Here is an 18,669-nt window from a genome sequence, read left to right on the forward strand (position 1 = left end):
TTTGGATTTTTGCCGTGATTAAACCAACACTCGGAGGTTTCGCGTCGTCTGGGGGTCACGCCGCGTTTTTCCACCTTCGAAACGCTTTAAAATCAAGAAAACACGCACATATTCATACGCCAATGTACGCAAATACTGCAGTTGAGTCTTGCCCAAGGACACAGCGGCAGTATTTGTGCGTAATACATGGAATCGCACCGTCAACCGCTCGACCAACGCTGAATAAAACGCCGCCACAACCTCATTTTGTACCTCGATTAAAAGGATGTTAGGTAAAAAAACTACAACACAAATCATTTCATTTTAAAGTAAAAGTAAAGCGTCAAGAATTTAGAAAAAAAAATGTAATTGCGACGTATTTCTGACAAGTTTTACACGTTTTTTTAAAAGTAGGAGCGTAAACGAGAGCAGGACAGTTGAGAGAAGACGGGAAAATGAAAAGATAAACTAATAAAAGAGTCACGTATTTTAGAACAAGTAACACTGGTCTTGTTTTACTTGCAGTTTGTATAAGTTAAAGTACAAATACAGAGGGAAAATACTACTCAAGTAAAAGTAAAAGCATCACTTGAACAAATCGACTTAAGTAAAAAAGTATTTAAGTACCCGTTTAACAAATGAACAACACTTGTGTGAAATACTTTTACTTTTTACTCTTAAAGCACATTTTTAAAGCGTCAACTGTAGCGATATTGATTCAAAAATGAGAAATATTTTGTTCCAACAGCTGCAACACGAATCAGTTTCTTCATTTTTCTTGTGAATTTTGTGTGTTTACTTTTGTTCGCTCCAAGTTGAAGCTTGAACTTGAAAACTTTAGTCGATAGTTCCACGAAAATGACAAAAATAACTCCTCAAATCATGTGAAAAGTACTTTTTACTTTTCAGTCCTGTTGGAAAATGTAGTGGAGTAGAAAGTACAGATACTGCACTCAAATGTAGTGAAGTAAAAGTAAAAAAGTATCCACTGTATAATACACTTAAGTAAAGTACAGATACCTAAAAATTCTGCTTAAATACAGCACTTTACTACTTGTACTTCATTACCTTCCACCATTAAATAGGACAAAATGCCTCTAAAAAGAACAAAAATATCAGATTATTTAAGTAAATATTAAGATTTAAATTTGTTTAGAATATATAAATGTGAAGTTTTGGTTTAAATACTAAAAAGAAACACTGCAGTTTTGATGAGTTTATGACAAAATGAACAGTTGTAGAGCAGTAGCGGAAGGTAATGAAGTACTAGTAGTAAAATGCTGTACTTAAGTAGAGTACAGACACCTAAAAATGTGACTGAAGTACATTTTACAGTGGTACTTTTCACTCTTACTTCACTACATTTGAGAGTAGTATCTGTACTTTCTACTCAACCACATTTCTGAACAGGATTGAAAAGTAAAAAGTACTTTTCATACGATCTGAAGTGTTATTTTTTACCATTTTTGCGGTAAAATCCTGACTAACGTTTTCAAGTTCGAGCTTCAACTTTGAGCGAACACGAATAAAACTGCACAAAATTCACAAGAAAAATTAAGAAACGGATTCGTTTTGCAGCTTTTCACCAAAATATTTTTCATTTTTAATCAATATCACTACATTAAACACAAAAAAAATGAGCAACACTTTCAATTTTACGCTGAAAAGTACATTTTTTAAACAGGTGCTTTAACACTTAGTCGATTTTTTTCATGGTATTACTTGTACTTGAATAACTTTGCACCTCTGTATTTGTAGTTTTACTTAAGAAACCAAACCGCGTACTTGATCCAGCGCCGTTGTAGAGTGAAGTCAGTGTAATACGAGTAACAGTTGTGCGTATAAAGCGCGTATTTAAAAAGGAAGCGGAGAGGAGACGGCAGACGGTGTTGAACATGGGAGAAAATCTTGTGTCCTTTTTTTATCTCTGAAGCTTTCGCGGCATAAACGAACAGAACTGCGATAAGAAAACGCCGCTATCGTCTTATAGAGTCATCGCCGTGTCAAAACTTCAACGCTGCAACTCCGCCAGAGGAAATACTGTCATTTTAACAACTGGAAACGTGTTTTTTGTTAGCTTCCATTGCTATATTTAACATATTTCACATCGCGTAGCTAGTTTTTCCACATCAGATTATGAATATTACTTGTTTTACGTAACCGCACGTGTGATTTTTTTAAAGTAATCCCGTCCTTAGGGGTTAGGAAAGCAAGATATATCGCAATCAAATCGAAATCTCTATTTGAATAATCACAGTTAGCGAAGTAAAAGAAGTGCCGTTAGCTAGCGTAATTACGGACCAAGTATCAGTTTCGTGGGATCGTTTTAGTCGATATCGTGGTTGCGTCTTTATTTGGATGTAACGAGACAATTTACAGCCAGATCTTGCCCCAAAACGTGTCTTTTTTTCTTTCTTCGCACAAAGCCGTTGTGTAGTTCTTTGACGGATACGGTTACATAACACACTTGGATGTTTTGCGTCATACGTTAACCGGGTTTTAAACAAAATAACTGCTGTTTTTGAGGTGGATCGGTTCATATAAATATAATATAAACATCTCTTTCCTTTACGCTCATGTCGTGTTTGTCCGTTGCAACCGCTTTCTATCGCGAATCCGCCACAACAACAGAAACGATCGCCTTTTTTCACCTCCTCTTCTTCATCACCATCAGCAAAACGCCCTTAAATTTGCGTAGATTAAAAAAAAAATTACTAAATATTACTAATTACAAAAAAAACTGCTTATCTCCTGGTAAACTGATATTTTAAGACAGTCGTACATTTTAATTTGTCGCGCGACCGTAAAAAATGACGTGGCGGGCACATTTGGCCCCGGGGCCTTGAGTTTGACATGTGATTTAAAGAGAGATTTTCCCAAAAAACGCACAAAAACTTTAACGTAGCTGTGTTTAAAATATATAAAGTCATTATTGTGGAGTAATTTGCGCGTCGTGTTTGCAGATAACGAGTGTTTCAAAGCGATAGAAAAGAAATCGTTGGTCGAATCGATGGAATAAAAACATTAAAATTTAAACGACAACAGTGAAAGTCTGAACTTAGCCTTTACAAAAAACAGCTGATTATCTGTCAGGACACTCACCACTGCAGCAAAAACCACGCCAAATCCCAAAATAACAAATATATAAATAAGGATGATCTTGTGATGAAAGGAGAGACAGAGAAAGAGGGGGGGAAAAAAGGAGGGAGAGGGACGATGCGGAGGGATAGAGGGGAAGTGATGGTGAATTTTAATTTTGGCACTTAGCCAAAGCCTCGGAGGAAACGTTTTCTTGTGTTAGGAAAAGGAAAAGCAGAGGAACAAAGGAGGGGCAGCGGGTGAGGAGAGATAAGAGGAGGGAGGGAGGGAGGGAGGGAGAGGAGGGGGCGGATGGGAGGGAGGGGGGGGGCAGACACAGAGAGAGAGAGAGAGGAGAGAGAAGGGGAGAGACCTAAAGAGAGGGAGAGATAAGAGGAGGGAGGGAGGGAAGGAGGGAGAGGAGGGGGTGGATGGGAGGGAGAGAGGGGGAAAGGGAGGAGAGGGAGAGGGGGGGAGGACAGACACAGAGAGAGAGAGAGGAGAGAGAAGGGGAGAGACCTAAAGAGAGGGAGAGATAAGAGGAGGGAGGGAGGGAGGGAAGGAGGGAGAGGAGGGGGTGGATGGGAGGGAGAGAGGGTTAAAGGGAGGAGAGGGAGAGGGGGGAAGGACAGACACACAGAGAGAGAGAGGGAGAGAGGAGAGAGAAGGGGAGAGACCTAAAGAGAGGGAGAGATAAGAGGAGAGAGAGAAGGAAGGAGGGAGTGAGGGAGAGAAGGGAGGGAGTGAGGGAAAGGGAGGAAGGACAGACACACAGAGAGCGAGAGAGAGGGGAGAGAGAAGGCGAGAGATAAGAGGAGGGAGAGAAGGAAGGAGGGAGGGGGAAAGAGAGGAAGAGGAGGGAGGGAGAGAGGGAGGGAGGGAGGGAGGGGGATGGAGGGAAAGTGAGGAGAGGAGCAGGAACAGACAGACAGAGAGAGAAAGAGAAAGACCTAAAGAGAGGGAGGGAGAGAGATGGGAGAGAGGGGGGAAAAGAGGAGAGAGATAAAAAGAGAGGAGGGAGAGATGGGGGAAGGATAGACAGATAGAGAGAGAGGAGAGAAGGGGAGAGTGAGGAGGACAGACACACACAGAGAGAAAGAGAGAGAGAAAGACCTAAAGAGAGGGAGGGAGAGAGATATATAGGGGGAGGGGAGAGAGAGGAGAGATAAAAAGAGAGAAGGGAGAGAGGGGAAGTGAGGAGAGGGAGAGAGGGGGGTAGGACAGACACAGAGAGAGAGAGAGAGAGAGAGAGAGACTTAAAGAGAAGGAGGGAGAGAGCTATATATATGGAGGGGGGAGAGAGATAAAAAGAGAGGAGGGAGAGAAAGTGAGGAGAGGGAGAGAGGGGGAAGGACAGACACAGAGAGAGGAGAGAGAGAGAGACTTAAAGAGAAGGAGGGAGAGAGCTATATATATGGAGGGGAGAGAGATAAAAAGAGAGGAGGGAGAGAAAGTGAGGAGAGGGAGAGAGGGGGAAGGACAGACAGAGAGAGGAGAGTGGGAGAGAGAGAGACCTAAAGAGAGGGAGAGAGAGAGATATGGAGGAGATAGAGGGGAGAGAAAGGAGAGTGAAAAAGAGGAGAGAGGAATTGAGGAGAGAGAGAGAGAGAGAGACCTAAAGAGAGGGAGGGAGAAACATATAGAGGGAGAGAGGAGAGGAGGGAAAGGGAGAAAGGGGGATAATGAGGAAAGGGAGAGGGACAGATAGAGACAGAGAAAGACAAGAGGGAAAGGGAGGGACGGAGGGAGAAATAAAGGGAGGGAGGGAGAGAGAGGAAGAAAAAGTAGGAGGAAAAAAAGAAAGGCAATGAAGGGAGAGAGGAGAGAGAAGGGAATGGGCGACAGAGGAACAGAGAGAGACAGCGGGAAAGAAGCGCAGAGGACAAACAGACGGACAGACGGACGGAGAGAGTTAGAGAGAGAGAGAGTGAGAGAGTAAATCTGCTCCCCACGACAGCCATTTTTAGAGATTTAAGAAGAGAACGCTGGAAATGGTGTAGAGCAGCAGGCGGCATCATAAACACGACACAACATCAAAACAGTCATGTGATTTTAAATTCACCACGGCAACGACGGCTAACGCGGCGCCACGGGACGACCGGGGGCAAAGGTCAAACGGGTTTTAAGTCCATATTTCAGGAGTTACGCTTGGTATTTTATTAATAAATTAGTTTTTAATGTGTGAACTTGTGCGTGCAAACATGAGCGACCTTTTAAACACACAAAATGCCAACGATAATGACACCGACAAGTGAGAGTAATTGAATTAGAATAAACAGTAAAGCAACACGGTGGGGCATTTCAACCTGCACAAACTGATTCAGGAGAAGATACGGATGTTTTTAAGACGTCAGTGAAAAAGAAAACAAGGTCGTCTAAACATAAAGGAGACAAAAGTATTCAAAATAATAAATAAAATATAGTTTATATATCTGCAATTTTATACATTGTTCACATCTAACAACCATTTCTGAGCTTAAAATAGTAAAAAAGAGCACAATCTGAATGCTTTTAAGTGCCAATTATTGTAAACTTCTTTCACTTATGACAAATTGCCATGCGTTTTTATATTATTGACTATTTTATGTCATCAGTTTTGCGTTATATATACAGGAAATTTAATGCTACAGAAGTTGTTTATAATGTGTGCTCAGAACTAAATCTTACATTTTAAAAGGTCCTAAATGACACAAAATTGACTCTTGTGAGCTTTAAGATGTGTTATAATGCTGTTACCTGCTCAAAAACATACATAGAGTCTACATCTCCAAAGCTCAAAATGCTCTGTTCCACTCTGTGATGTCATGAAGTGGAGGTTTTTAAGTTAACAGCTACTTTTTTACGTTTTATTTAGTAAACATTGGCAAATCCAGGGTTGAATTGATCCAAATGATTCTAGTGAAGGTGTGTGGAGTTTAAAAACACAGTGGAGCACTTCCTGTATCACCACATGATGACATCACAAGGTGGAACAGAGTGTTTTCTGTCTGAGAGAAGAACTAAATATGCCCAAATATGCAGGATTTGTGTGGTTGGTTTGGTCCTTATAGTTCGGCTCAGGTCCAGTTTAGTCCCAGGGTTGATGTGTTGTGTGTGAGTGACCTGAGATGAGAAAAGGAACAGGACGAGACAAGAGACAGACGAGAGACAGGGTGAGAGACAGACGAGAGACAGGGTGGGAGACAGACGAGAGACAGGGTGGGAGACAGACGAGAGACAGGGTGAGAGACAGACGAGAGACAGGGTGAGAGACAGAGTGAGAGACAGGGTGAGAGACAGACGAGAGACTGACGAGAGACTGACGAGAGACAGAGTGAGAGACAGAGTGAGAGACAGAGTGAGAGACAGAGTGAGAGACAGGGTGAGAGACAGGGTGAGAGACAGGGTGAGAGACAGGGTGAGAGACAGGGTGAGAGACAGGGTGGGAGACTGACGGGAGACAGGGTGGGAGACAGACGAGAGACAGGGTGAGAGACAGACGAGAGACAGGGTGAGAGACAGGGTGGGAGACAGGGTGGGAGACAGGGTGGGAGACAGGGTGGGAGACAGGGAGAGAGACGGAGAGAGACGGAGAGAGACAGGGGGGCAGACGAGAGAGGGGGCAAGAGACAGGGGAGCAGACGAGAGATGGGGCGAGAGACAGGGCGAGAGACAGGGTGAGAGACAGAGTGAGAGACAGGCGAGAGACAGGGTGAGAGACAGAGTGAGAGACAGAGTGAGAGACAGGGTGAGAGACAGGGAGAGAGACAGGGTGAGAGACAGGGAGAGAGACAGGGAGAGAGACAGGGAGAGAGACAGGGGGGCAGACGAGAGATGGGGCGAGAGACGGGGCGAGAGACGGGGCGAGAGACGGGGCGAGAGACGGGGCGAGAGAGACAAGAAACTGGCGAGAGACAGAAAGTTAAAGCCATACATTGGAACATTCTTAGTGGAGACAGATTTAAACACGTGTAAATGAAACAAAACACAACTCCAGGTCTGTTTTTTTTCGTGATGAAACAACATTATAACAAAGATTAAAAATAGCGTAATACAAAACCAGCGCACAGAGCAGTTCACACACGAGCTGTTCTTTACCGTGAAGACGCGCCGCCCCGTCCTGTCAAACGTCACACAGTAGACCGACGACAGGTGTCCCAGAATCCTCTTGTGCATCTTCATGTGCTGGTACACCGCTGTGGGCACCAGCTGCCTCTGACGGTACGAGCCGTTCAGACGCCGGCTGTGGCTCGTCTCCACTGGACACAGGACAGAGACGGAGGGAAAACAGCTCAACACGGGGACAGGTATGAAGAGAGTTTAAGCTCGTTTACATTTGTTTTTAATTGAATCGAGTAAAGGTGCAGAATAAATTGGATTAAATAAACGCCGGAACTTTTTTGGTGGAGGTTTACGCTGTACTTGGCTGTTCGGATAATCCTACATCACAAAAACCACCATCCAGTTTTGTTTTATATAGGTTTTATTTGTCCGTTTTATGGTGTTTTTTTTTACTTCTTTACCTTGGCTGTTCTGAAAGAAACTTGTATTGTGTAAACGTATTATTATAATTATTATATTTATCTCCTTTTATGTGTAATTGCTTTGCACAAAATGGTAAATCGTCACATTGTTATTTAGCACTTTTTCACCTTCAACAAGCTTTACATCAAGAAACCACTCACACATTCACACCCCAGAGTACGCAAACACTGGGGACGAGGTGTTTTAAGTGTCTTGCCCAAGGACACGACGACAAAATTCATCTGTGGGAGCTGGAATCGCACCGCTCGACCAATAATGTTTATGTCAGTTTCAGACCTCGGGTAATACAAGACCTCACTGTAATACAAATTAATAGGAAAACTGTCCAATTCTGGGGCCCCCTAAGACCCTGGGGCCCCGGACAACAGTCCCCTTTGTCCCCCCCCCCCCCCCCCCCCCCCGTTGACTCGCCTCTGGATAAGTCGTTTTTCTGCACATTTTGGTGATAAAAGGGCAGTTTTCTTTGTTGGCAACTGTCACAATTATATAAAATGCCCCACGAGTGATTATTGTCGACTGTTTTTATTTTTTTGTGATCACATTTTTATTGTTTGTATAATAACAAAAACAGGACAACAAAAACAAATAACCCCCTCCCCCCAAACACACAAAAAATACAAAAAAAAAGAAGAAACCCCAATCCCAAGCTCATATACACTTACACATTACTATACATATACTTTTTTTTAATCATTTATTATTATTACTACAATTGCCATCATCATTAATAAATAATAACATTATTAATTATTATTATTATTACTGTTACCACCACCATTTATTATTATTTATTATTTTTTATTGATTAATTTTTATTTATTATTTTTTATTGATTAATTAATTACATGCATTTATTTATTTATTTATTAAATTTATTTATTTATTTAATTTATTTTTTTATTAATTACATTTATTTATTTATTATTTATTTATTTTATTTTTTATTTTTTTCGTCTGTGTGATCCCTCAGTCATCCAGGTCTGATCCAAAAGTCAATAATCCCAGTTTACTATGGTTTAAACGCACATATATGTTTAATGTCACACTGTGGAACACTCCAGGCACCACTTTAACACTAAAAAAGTGACATAAAATTAACTTTCTATCTGAATTCACATTAATTTGTTTTTGCATTATTAATACGCGGAGGAAGTTTCACCTACTGCGTACTCAAAAATGCAAAAACAAATCAAATATTCAATCTAAAGTCCAGACAAAGTGAAACAGTCAGAAAATACTGAGTTCACTTTACATTTTGTCATAAGATAAGGCATAAAAACGCAGGTAAAGCAAGATTTTTATGGAGAAGTAGTGATGTAAACGTGCAAATCTGATGAAAAATACACAGTTTAAACGTCTGTGGTAACTGTTACAACATCTTACCGATATTAGGAGGACTCCCGAAGATGATGGGAGGCTCTGGTGGTCGTCCGCAGTGAAGCGCAGCCAGAGCTGAACCTTTCCACACGACATGTTTGCAACCTGAAAAAAAAAGTCACATTTCACCTTTAAAGCTCCAAAAATGTACACAAAATGGATTATTGTGAGATTTAAGTCATGTTATAATGTTGTTAGCTGTTCAAAAACATATCTGGAGTTGTGTTTTGTTTCATCGGTGTATTAGTTTGTCTAGATCTCCAAACCTCAAAACGCTCTGTTCCACCTTGTGATGTCATCAAGTGGTAGTTTTCAAGTTAACAGCTAATTTTTACCGTTAGTTCATGATAAATTGGCAGTTCCAGGTGCTGAAATGATCCAAATGATTCTAGAAATGAAGGTGTGTGGAGTTTAAAAACACAACGGAGCACTTCCTGTGTTACCACATGATGACGTCACAAGGTGGAACAGAGCGTTTTCGAGCGAAGAAAGCGTAAATATGCAGAGTTTGTGCGTTAAACATGTGTGAACGAAGCAAAACGCAACTCCAGGTCTGTTTGTGATGAGGAAAAATAGAAAATATCAGAAAATAGCGTAATATGAGCTCTTCAAACAACATATTTATACAGAAACGATTGATTTTTGTTTAATTTTTGCTCAGTGATAGACAGAAAAAAATCCCCCGCAGAACCTAAAATAAAAAGTGAAGCAACTAAACCAAAATTAAAAGTAGAACAAAAAGTCGACGTCTTGTTTTGGTTCTGGTTACGTCTCTGTTTTGTTTTGAGGGAGAGGTTTTCGTTGTCGTCGTGTGTGTAAAAGAATAACCCGTGTGACCTTCAAAATGGTGATTGCATAATTATTCAACGTGATTATAATTAGTTTAGTCAGTATTTCTTCATATTGTGGAGCGGTGAACTAAACACTAAACCTTTCGTTCTTCTCCATAAATTCTGGACACAGCTGTAGAGGCATAATCCAAGGAAATATACCAAAAAAACGCATCAATTTTGCAAATAAAACATGTTTTTCAGTTCGATTTTCCTCCAAATAAAACACAATCTACATCTGAAAGCTTTTATTTTCTCTTTTAGTGTTAATTTTATGCTGATTATTCACGTTTTGATCTGTCTGAATTGTGATTTTAATGCCTTTCTTATCCTGAAAAGCACTTTATGTACAAACTCTGCGATACAAATAAACTCGCCTGGCCTATTTTTAATCAATACCACAAAAGAAAAGTCTGATTTTTTCCTCTTAAGCCTGAACTCAGCTGCAAACCACATGCATTTACAGACAGAGGATTGACTGGATTGTCCTGCCACGATAACAACTTTAAAAACAAATATATTGCTGCAGAAATATACTTCGATAAGCCATAATATTTAAACTACTTTATGTAAAACTACTGTGCGTTATTGTTATTGTATCAGTGGCATAAACAGTTTCATTAAGTAGCATAAGATAAGAAAGAACGTAATCAGCCAAGATGCTTATTCTACAGCACAAATCTTTTCGTATTACAACAAAAATCACAAAAATCTTATAATTTTTGCAAATAAATCACATGTGTCAAACTCAAGGCCCGTGGGCCAAATGCGGCCCGCCACATCATTTTATGTGGCCCATGACAAAGTAAATTAAAAGGTATGACTGTTTTAAAATGTCAGTTTATCATTAGATACACAGTTAAACAGCCATTTTTTCATATCTATGCAAATCCATATGCAATATTTGTAACTGGAATAAGAAATAAATATAGAAACGGTTAATTAACAAGATTAAAAAGTAGTTGCATTTATATAAAATTTGGTTACTTTTAGTGACATTTATCTTAGTTTGTTACATCTGGCCCTTTGACAGCGAACATTTTGTTGATGTGGCCCTTTGTGAAAATGAGTTTGACACCCCGGAAATAAACTGTGCACACGCAAAATTTTTAGCTCTGACGACTGAGTGATTACGCAAAAGATAAGACAATATGGTAATTATCGTGAAAACTAGGCATGGAACGATATTGAACATGATATTTTGTGTGATGATTATCAAAACCAAAACAATTACGATTAACGATTACATCACGATAATCATTTAAGTTGTTGTGGATATGAATAATTACAATTTTAACAGAAAATATTATGGATAAAACAGCAAAAATTTAGAGGCTCGCTGCAATAAGCCTCACATTGCCCCACTGCAATACAAATTAACAGGAAGAGGGTGCAATTCGGGGCCCCCTAAGACCCTGGGGCCCCGGACAATAGCCCCCTTTGTCCCGCCTGTTGACTCCCCTCTGGATAAGCCGTTTTTTCTGCAAATTTTGGTGATATAACGGTGATTATCTTCGTTGACGACTATCACGATTATATAAAAAGTCCCACGAATGATTATCGTCGACCGTTTTTTATCACGATAAACGATATTATTGCTTATCGACTCATCCGTAGCGCCTTGGTGGTGGTTTCTAGAGACAGACGAGCGGCTTTAAATCTAACTCCGAGGCTGATACGTGTAGTGCGTCGGCGCAGTATCGTCTTTGAACAAGGTCGAATTGAAACAGCAGAATGGGTGAGTTTGCGGTAAATTTAAATGACGTTACTTGGAGAAAACGCTAAAAATCTGCCCTACGTATGCAACGCTTTTTAATCAAACGATATAAACGATATTATTCTTTGTCGTCCAGGTAAAATCTTAAAGTAAATATCGTCGTTTCGGATAAATCCCGAGCTGTGACAGATCGAGCTGTGGACGACTCAATTAGAAACACCCGAAACTGATCATTATCGAACACGAAACGGCAGGATTGATTTAAATTTGATTAACCGCGCAGCCCTGACATCCGTAACCTCGTGTATCGATCACTCACTCTTGTCTGTTCGCAGTAGGTTCTGTCGTCCCGCCCCGAGCAGACTGCACAGTCCTGGGACGCTGGCCGGGACCTCCTTCTCCAAAAGAGGACACACTCTGGTGCAGATCTGCAGCAGGTGGTCCGAGCGGATGTGGCGGTAAAGCTTCACCTAGAACGACAAGAACAGCATCGTTAGAGCGACAGAACTACAACCGTGTGGTTTTGTGTGTTCATGGGTTTAGAGGAGCCATTTTGAGGACTTTTCAGCATTAAAAAAGGTTCAGTACTTTGTTTTTTGAATTGAAATTTAAGACAAGAACCACAAGTAGTCAAAGCAAACACACTGACAATGTAATCCGTCGAATATTTGTGACATATTCAGTGGTAAAAGTAGTAAAGTACTGTGCAGAAGTAATGTACAAATACCTAAAATTTACTTTAATTCACTGCATTTGAGAGCAGGTGTCTGTACTTTCTACTCCATAATATTTTTTTAACTAGACAGAAAAATAATAGTATTTTTTTACAATAAATCCTCAGCCTTTTCAGCAAGTCTCAAATTATTTACACATTTATAAGTTGAGAAAAAACGAAAATATACAAGTAAAAACAGCCAGAATCACTTCAATCGTTTCTGTTGAACAAAATTCCGCACAAATATTTCTCAAAATCTCCACGTTTGAAGCTTTATTACATCTCAAAAACCTGTGAAATACTTTTACTTTTTACTCTTTAAGCACATCTTTAAACAGGTACTTTAATACTTTTAGTCAAGTAGATTTTTCATGTGATACTTTTACTTTACTTGAGTATTTCCTTGCTCTGGTATCTGTACTTTTACTTAAATAACACAATCGAGTATTTCTTCCACCGCTGTACATTTTGTTGCTTGAACTCGGAGCTGCTAAACTGTATTTTGTTGTTTTTTACCTGACAATAACAAATAAATCTAATCTAAATGCATCGCTATGGCAACTGTGCAATTTATTTAAATCACTGACATCTGTAGATAGTGTTTATATTATTTATTTAACACGTAGTGAATTCTATGAATGGACGACAACTTCATTTGAACTGGTCATTTTTTAAAACCAATTATGTTTATCAATTATATATTTTTTATTATTTAGTATAAATAAACAAAACAAAAAATTAGCCAAACTGAGCGTCTTGCATGTTCTACTCCCCACAATATACTCAAACTAATTAAACCTGTTAATTACCAAATAATAATCAAGATTATCATGTTTTAAAAAGACATAAAACTACATATTAATCTTAATTTTGTGTATAGAATTGTTATTTTTTATATTATTTATACATACACAAATAATATTAAGACTTAAAACTGTATATTGTTCAGGCCATATCTCATTAACCTTAAATTTTATGTACAGAATTGTTATTTTTAGTATTATTATATACACATAAATATTAATAAAAGACTTCAAACTTTATATTCTACAGGCTACTACTCATTAACCTTCATTTTATGTACAGAATTGTCATTTTTAATATTATTTTATGCACAGAAACAATATTAAAAGACTTAAAAATGCATATTGTACAGGCTATTTCTCCTTAACCTTAACTTTTGTGTATAGAATTGTTATTTTTTATATTATTTATACATACACAAATAATATTAAGACTTAAAACTGTATATTGTACAGGCCATATCTCATTAACCTTAAATTTATGTACAGAATTGTTATTTTTAATATTATTATATGCACAGAAACAATATTAAAAGACTTAAAATTGCATATTGTACAGGCTATTTCTCCTTAACCTTAACTTTTGTGTATAGAATTGTTATTTTTATTATTATTTACACATAGGCAAATAATTAACCAACCAATTTATGACTTCACCTCTTAAACCTAACCAGACACCACTGTTTGTTTTGATTAAAAAGTGTATTCCACTCTATAAATGTGTTCTTTCACCATATAAAAGAACAATATCTGTGTTTAATAATAATTGCACTGCTTTTTCAATACATCATCTCTTGTTATTTGCCACAGAGTCCCTGAATAAAGCACGTTTTCTAGAATAAAGCACGTTTTCTGAGTCTTTCTCCACTAATTACAACGTTATAGACGCGATCCACACGCACGTTTTTCTCCTGAACCTCACTATTCCACATGACAAATTACATCCCGGAGAGAAACCAAAGCCAAACGCGACAAAGAGCCTGTCACGTTCATGTGGATCAGACACAGGAGCTGCGGAGGGGGGCGTGGCAGCGACGCACCAAAAAACGCTGCTCCCAGTCCACTGACACACAACCAGGGACCCCCGCGCGCTGCCCTACTTCAACACACAACACGAAAAAAAGAAAAAAAGAGAGAAATAAGAAGAAGTGGAGCATCGAGACCAGACACGCGGCGCCAGCTGACAAATGGAGATGCGTAAAGAGGATTTTGGGACGCGCGCTTTGGGGGGAAATGAGCTCAGTATCATCTCCTGGTTATTAAACGTCTCCACACGTCCAAATAAAACACACACACAAATACACACACACTCTGTCTTTACCTGTCACTTACGCACGCGCCCACACATACACAATTAACGAAGCATTAATTGTTTTCCCCATGACTGGATCCCAGACGTGATCAGTGTTTCTAAAAGGAGGTTTTATCGGGGACGAACAGCGCTGTGTGAAAAACAAAGTCATGCGTAATAACAACTGGCTCCAATTTGCGACGCTCCGACTGTAATGGATAACACACCATTTGAGTCAGAGCTTTAACCAACAACGACAGACCTCTAATAGACTTGTGTGAGGAGAACGGACACATTATACAATATTATATTTGGAACACAGCTGTAAAAAAACGCAAGACATGTTTGTTTTTAGCGCATGAGGTGTTGAAACATGAACACACACCAGGCTTGGTTTTGAAAAATACCAAAATGTACTAAAATACGGTGTAAAAACAAATATTTCACCTTGAATTGTGTTAAAAATGTAATCTGATGTCAATGGTGAAATGCAGGTGTGTTTATTAACCAAAAAGCGACTGTGCGTAATTACGCGTCTTAATTAACTAATCGCAATTAATACAATTAAGTATCACAAAATGATCAGAGGAAGCAACGTTAATCCTCACTGCAGTCCAAAGCCCTCTCTCCAAAAACCACACTCACAAAAGAATGCAGCCAAAATGCACCAGCGGTCAGGAGGATCTGTCTGAATTCGTTAGAAGTAATTAAAAATATAAGCATCAGCGGTGTGCGTAAATACACGGTTTTCATGCACAAAAGATAGAGCATGCAGACTGAACGACAGGAGCTGGGAGGAGGAGGAGGCGCGGCGAGCTACAGCCACGCAGAAAGAGAGAGAAAAAATACACACACACACACCGCCCGCCTCTGTCAATAATATCTTAAACGTGCACTTTGAGAACGCGGTCAAAACACACTTCACATCATGCTCCGAACAAGTGTCACGATCTGTGCGTAAAACAGCCCTGCGCAAAAAAACAGCCTCTTTCTACTCCATTTTCCGGCATTCATTCATTATTCATGACATAATTGGTTCGTTTAAAAATAATAATAACAGTTGAACATTTTGGGATGCAGGCAGATTCGACAGACTACTCGAAAACACGAAAGAGAAAAGCCATGATGAATTCTTTCCACGCCCCCATGCGTAAAAGACGCTTACAGGCGACTCCGTTTGTTTACATCACAATTAGCACGACAATTAATTTAGTGATAATCAGATACTGGCTGAGTGTTACCTCTCATCTTTCCAAAAAGTCAGAATCCGTGTTCAGATGCGAGGAAGCTGAGAAGAAATCCCGAAAAAAACGAACCAAAAAACCGAGGATTACGCACGGCACAAACCGGAATCTGTCAGCGCTCCTTTAAGCCGATTTAATGTTTATATTTCTTCCCAAAAGTCCTGTTTTGTAACTCTTTGCCCCCTGTGTTTTCATGCACTCATATTATGGCAGGACAAGAGCGCCTCCATTCTCAGCCTTGTGGCGCAGGGAGTCCCTCCTCCGGATCCTCGCGCTGCTACACCACAACACTCATGACGTATCAACTTTTCACTCACATTTTAGACTCAACTATTAAAACCATTAGAACGTGCAAGCTCTAAAATCAACCCAAAGCGCGCAGTAGGGTGGGACGCAACCTCTTAGTGCCCCAAACCGTCACTAAGCAGCAGCAAACCCCCCCTGAAAACCCCTACAACCTTTTAACTTTACCACCTGATTTAAAAATTGCGGGAAATTCAATTCTTATTTTGCTCTGTACAAACTTTTTCCTCAGTTATAGTGCAGGCTTACCAAATTCTCGTATGTCCCAGGGTGTTCTTGCCCTGTCCAATCCACTCTTTTGGGTAGCAGCTGCACAGAAAAAATAACATCCGTGGTCATGATCGAGTCCATAAATGTGAAAAGTGATAATTTGAAGCAGTAATTGTTGATTTAAAGCGTAGTAAGTGTGGTACAGTGCACAGGGAAGCATCACAGTGCTGCTGAGTGCTTACCTCCTTCTCCTCCACCTCCCTGATCAGGCTCTGAAAACAGCACAAAAAAGCAAAATTACACCTCGTGGCTTCCTCGGATGTGTTTATTCACGTCTTATAAAACCCAAATCCAAACCTGTGCCGAATCTTGACACGGTCCAGCTTCTAAAAAACGGGCGATTAGGAAGTACAGTTCTGGTGAAGAGAAGGGGGAGAAGAGGACGGGAGCTGCGTTACAAGAGGACGCCGAGCAAATAGAGGCGATTTAAACCAACGTGACGCATTTCCAGACGCGTATTTACTTACCCGAAGTCAACTGCGCGATGTGCGGAGTGTCTGAAGCCATTTTGGGGTCGTTTGGCATGGCAGGGCAGCGCCGGAGCCTGGGTTTCTGGGTCTCGGTGGCTGCCCTGTAGCTGTCACTGTTTATCCACCAGGAAGAGGCTGCCTCCATTCACCAAGCGCTCGCGTAAAGTCCCGGCTGCGTAACGACGTCCTCCTCCGCGCAAGGGCAAGTAGTGCGCGTTCTCATGGAAGATTTAAGCTCGTTTACGCTGGAATAACAAGCGTTTTTGAGCTGGTGTGCCGTGATCGAGCTTAACCTGGTTTTCTCTGAGGTTGAGACGCGTTTGTAAAGGCTTTTGTGTGAATCCCCTCCCCCTCTAACGCGCGAGACCTCTGCGGAGGACTACGAATAGGACTGCACTCGGGGAGGGAGGTAGAAATGGCAGCTTACTGGAAGAGGACACATTGCTGCAGAATTATTGTAACTTTATTGCACGATTGTAGTTTTGCCAGTAGATACAGGCATTAAAAACGACTATTCTTCGCTTTTTTTTTGTTCACAGATTGACTGATTGCTGCCACTGCGCAAAACTAATCCTTTATTTTATGTTTGGAGCTAAAACAAGATGCGCTTTGCAGAAGGATTGGCTCCGATGTGTCTCTGCTACGCGTTTAGCAATAGGAAAACAACATGTAGTGGTGTTTTTTGCGCGTCCTTGCTCGCTACAGTCGCTACAACTGTGCCGTTATTGTGTAACAAGACGTCAGGCAAACACACCCACTTTCTCTGGAAGCCGTTTGGTGGGGAAGTCGTCCATTTCTCTCTTCCAAATAGTGGCAGGCAGTAAAATGGGGGAAGGGCTGGGAATGGAGGGGGGAATGCAGCCTAATGAATGAAAGCGCGTGAGTTACAGGAATATAACGGCGATGAGACTCTGATACACGTTATCAGAGATTATCAACGAGCAAGTGACACGCATCCTGTGCCCTTGCGCCCACTAACAGAGGAAATATACTCTAGGTCTAAACAGTGAACATAAAGGTCGTTCATAATTGGCTGTGGTGCTCAGGTCCGTGCGTAAAATCAGTCCTGTGCGTAAAAATAGTCCCGTGCGTAAAAGCATTAATCTTTAGAAAGCAGCTATTATTTTTGATGTTGTGAGCAAAACCTGTGGCATTTTCCAAACATTCACCTGTAGGCCGAGCTGTGTGCCAAGTGCAAACTACAAACTTGTCCAGAATTCTTCGTAATAGTGTTTTGTTTGGGTTTTTTTTTTAAGTACAGGTCGTTCTTAAAAAGTATGACACTATGCAACAAAATGCCTTATTGCCGTGGTCACATGGTCACTGTACTTCATCTACTGAGGCCTGTGAGTTAACTAGTTATTGCAATTTAATTAAAATGTTATTATAGCCATCACAACACACCAGCTTCATTGATTCTGAGTTCAAATCTTTGTAAAATCTGAGATCTGTAGATTATAACGCACACAAAACATATTCTCAATGACACAGGCTGCTTCTGGACTCCTCCATCCTCCATCCATCTCCATGTGATTATTCAAACTGACAAGGTGAAGTGTGTTGCTCAAGGACACACTCACAACGGTCGGGTTGATTATGATGTCAGATAAAGATGAGAAGCAGATGTGGTTGTGACGTTCACCACCAGGAGGCGACGTCACGCTGCTCTGTCCAGATTGAGAAGTTAAGAAGAGGCCTTTTCAAACTGGTATAGCAAATATTTGACTTTTAAACCAAGAAAATTGAGCTTTATTTGTCAGATTAGAATGATTATGCCAATTTTCTCTGAACAAAGTCATCCACAAACACAAGTATTGACCAGTTTACTGTGGGATAATAGACAATATTATTCATCAATACCAGGAGTGTTTGGTGTTTGGAGGCTGAGGTGCAAAATAAATCATCGCAAACCCTGAATATTATCACATAACTCATCATTTACATCTTATTCCCATGAAGAAATACATCTGTACCTGCAATTTTACTCATGTGGATCATTTTGCAGGAGCCATAGATGAGATAAAACATTAGACATGTTGCTGAAATAATCAAAAATTTTAAATATTGT

General features: G+C 40.2%; 1 protein-coding gene across 2 annotated transcripts in view; it reads right to left on the reverse strand.

The window, feature by feature from the left end:
• Positions 1-16,761, reverse strand: part of phip (pleckstrin homology domain interacting protein) — an 88,678-nt gene extending 71,917 nt beyond the window's left edge. For both annotated transcript variants that reach the window (XM_033990749.2, XM_033990748.2), the window contains exons 1-7: positions 16,599-16,761; positions 16,429-16,487; positions 16,314-16,343; positions 16,111-16,170; positions 11,825-11,975; positions 8,965-9,063; positions 7,135-7,295 (exon numbers count right to left, since the gene is read on the reverse strand). In XM_033990749.2, coding sequence (XP_033846640.1) covers positions 7,135-7,295; positions 8,965-9,063; positions 11,825-11,975; positions 16,111-16,170; positions 16,314-16,343; positions 16,429-16,487; positions 16,599-16,746 — 708 coding nt within the window. In that variant the 5' untranslated portion in view covers positions 16,747-16,761. The remainder of the gene's footprint in view (positions 1-7,134; positions 7,296-8,964; positions 9,064-11,824; positions 11,976-16,110; positions 16,171-16,313; positions 16,344-16,428; positions 16,488-16,598) is intronic.
• Positions 16,762-18,669: the final 1,908 nt, after the last annotated feature.

The sequence above is a fragment of the Periophthalmus magnuspinnatus genome, chromosome 24 (genome assembly GCF_009829125.3).
Source record: "Periophthalmus magnuspinnatus isolate fPerMag1 chromosome 24, fPerMag1.2.pri, whole genome shotgun sequence".
NCBI classification, from domain to species: Eukaryota; Metazoa; Chordata; class Actinopteri; order Gobiiformes; family Gobiidae; genus Periophthalmus; species Periophthalmus magnuspinnatus.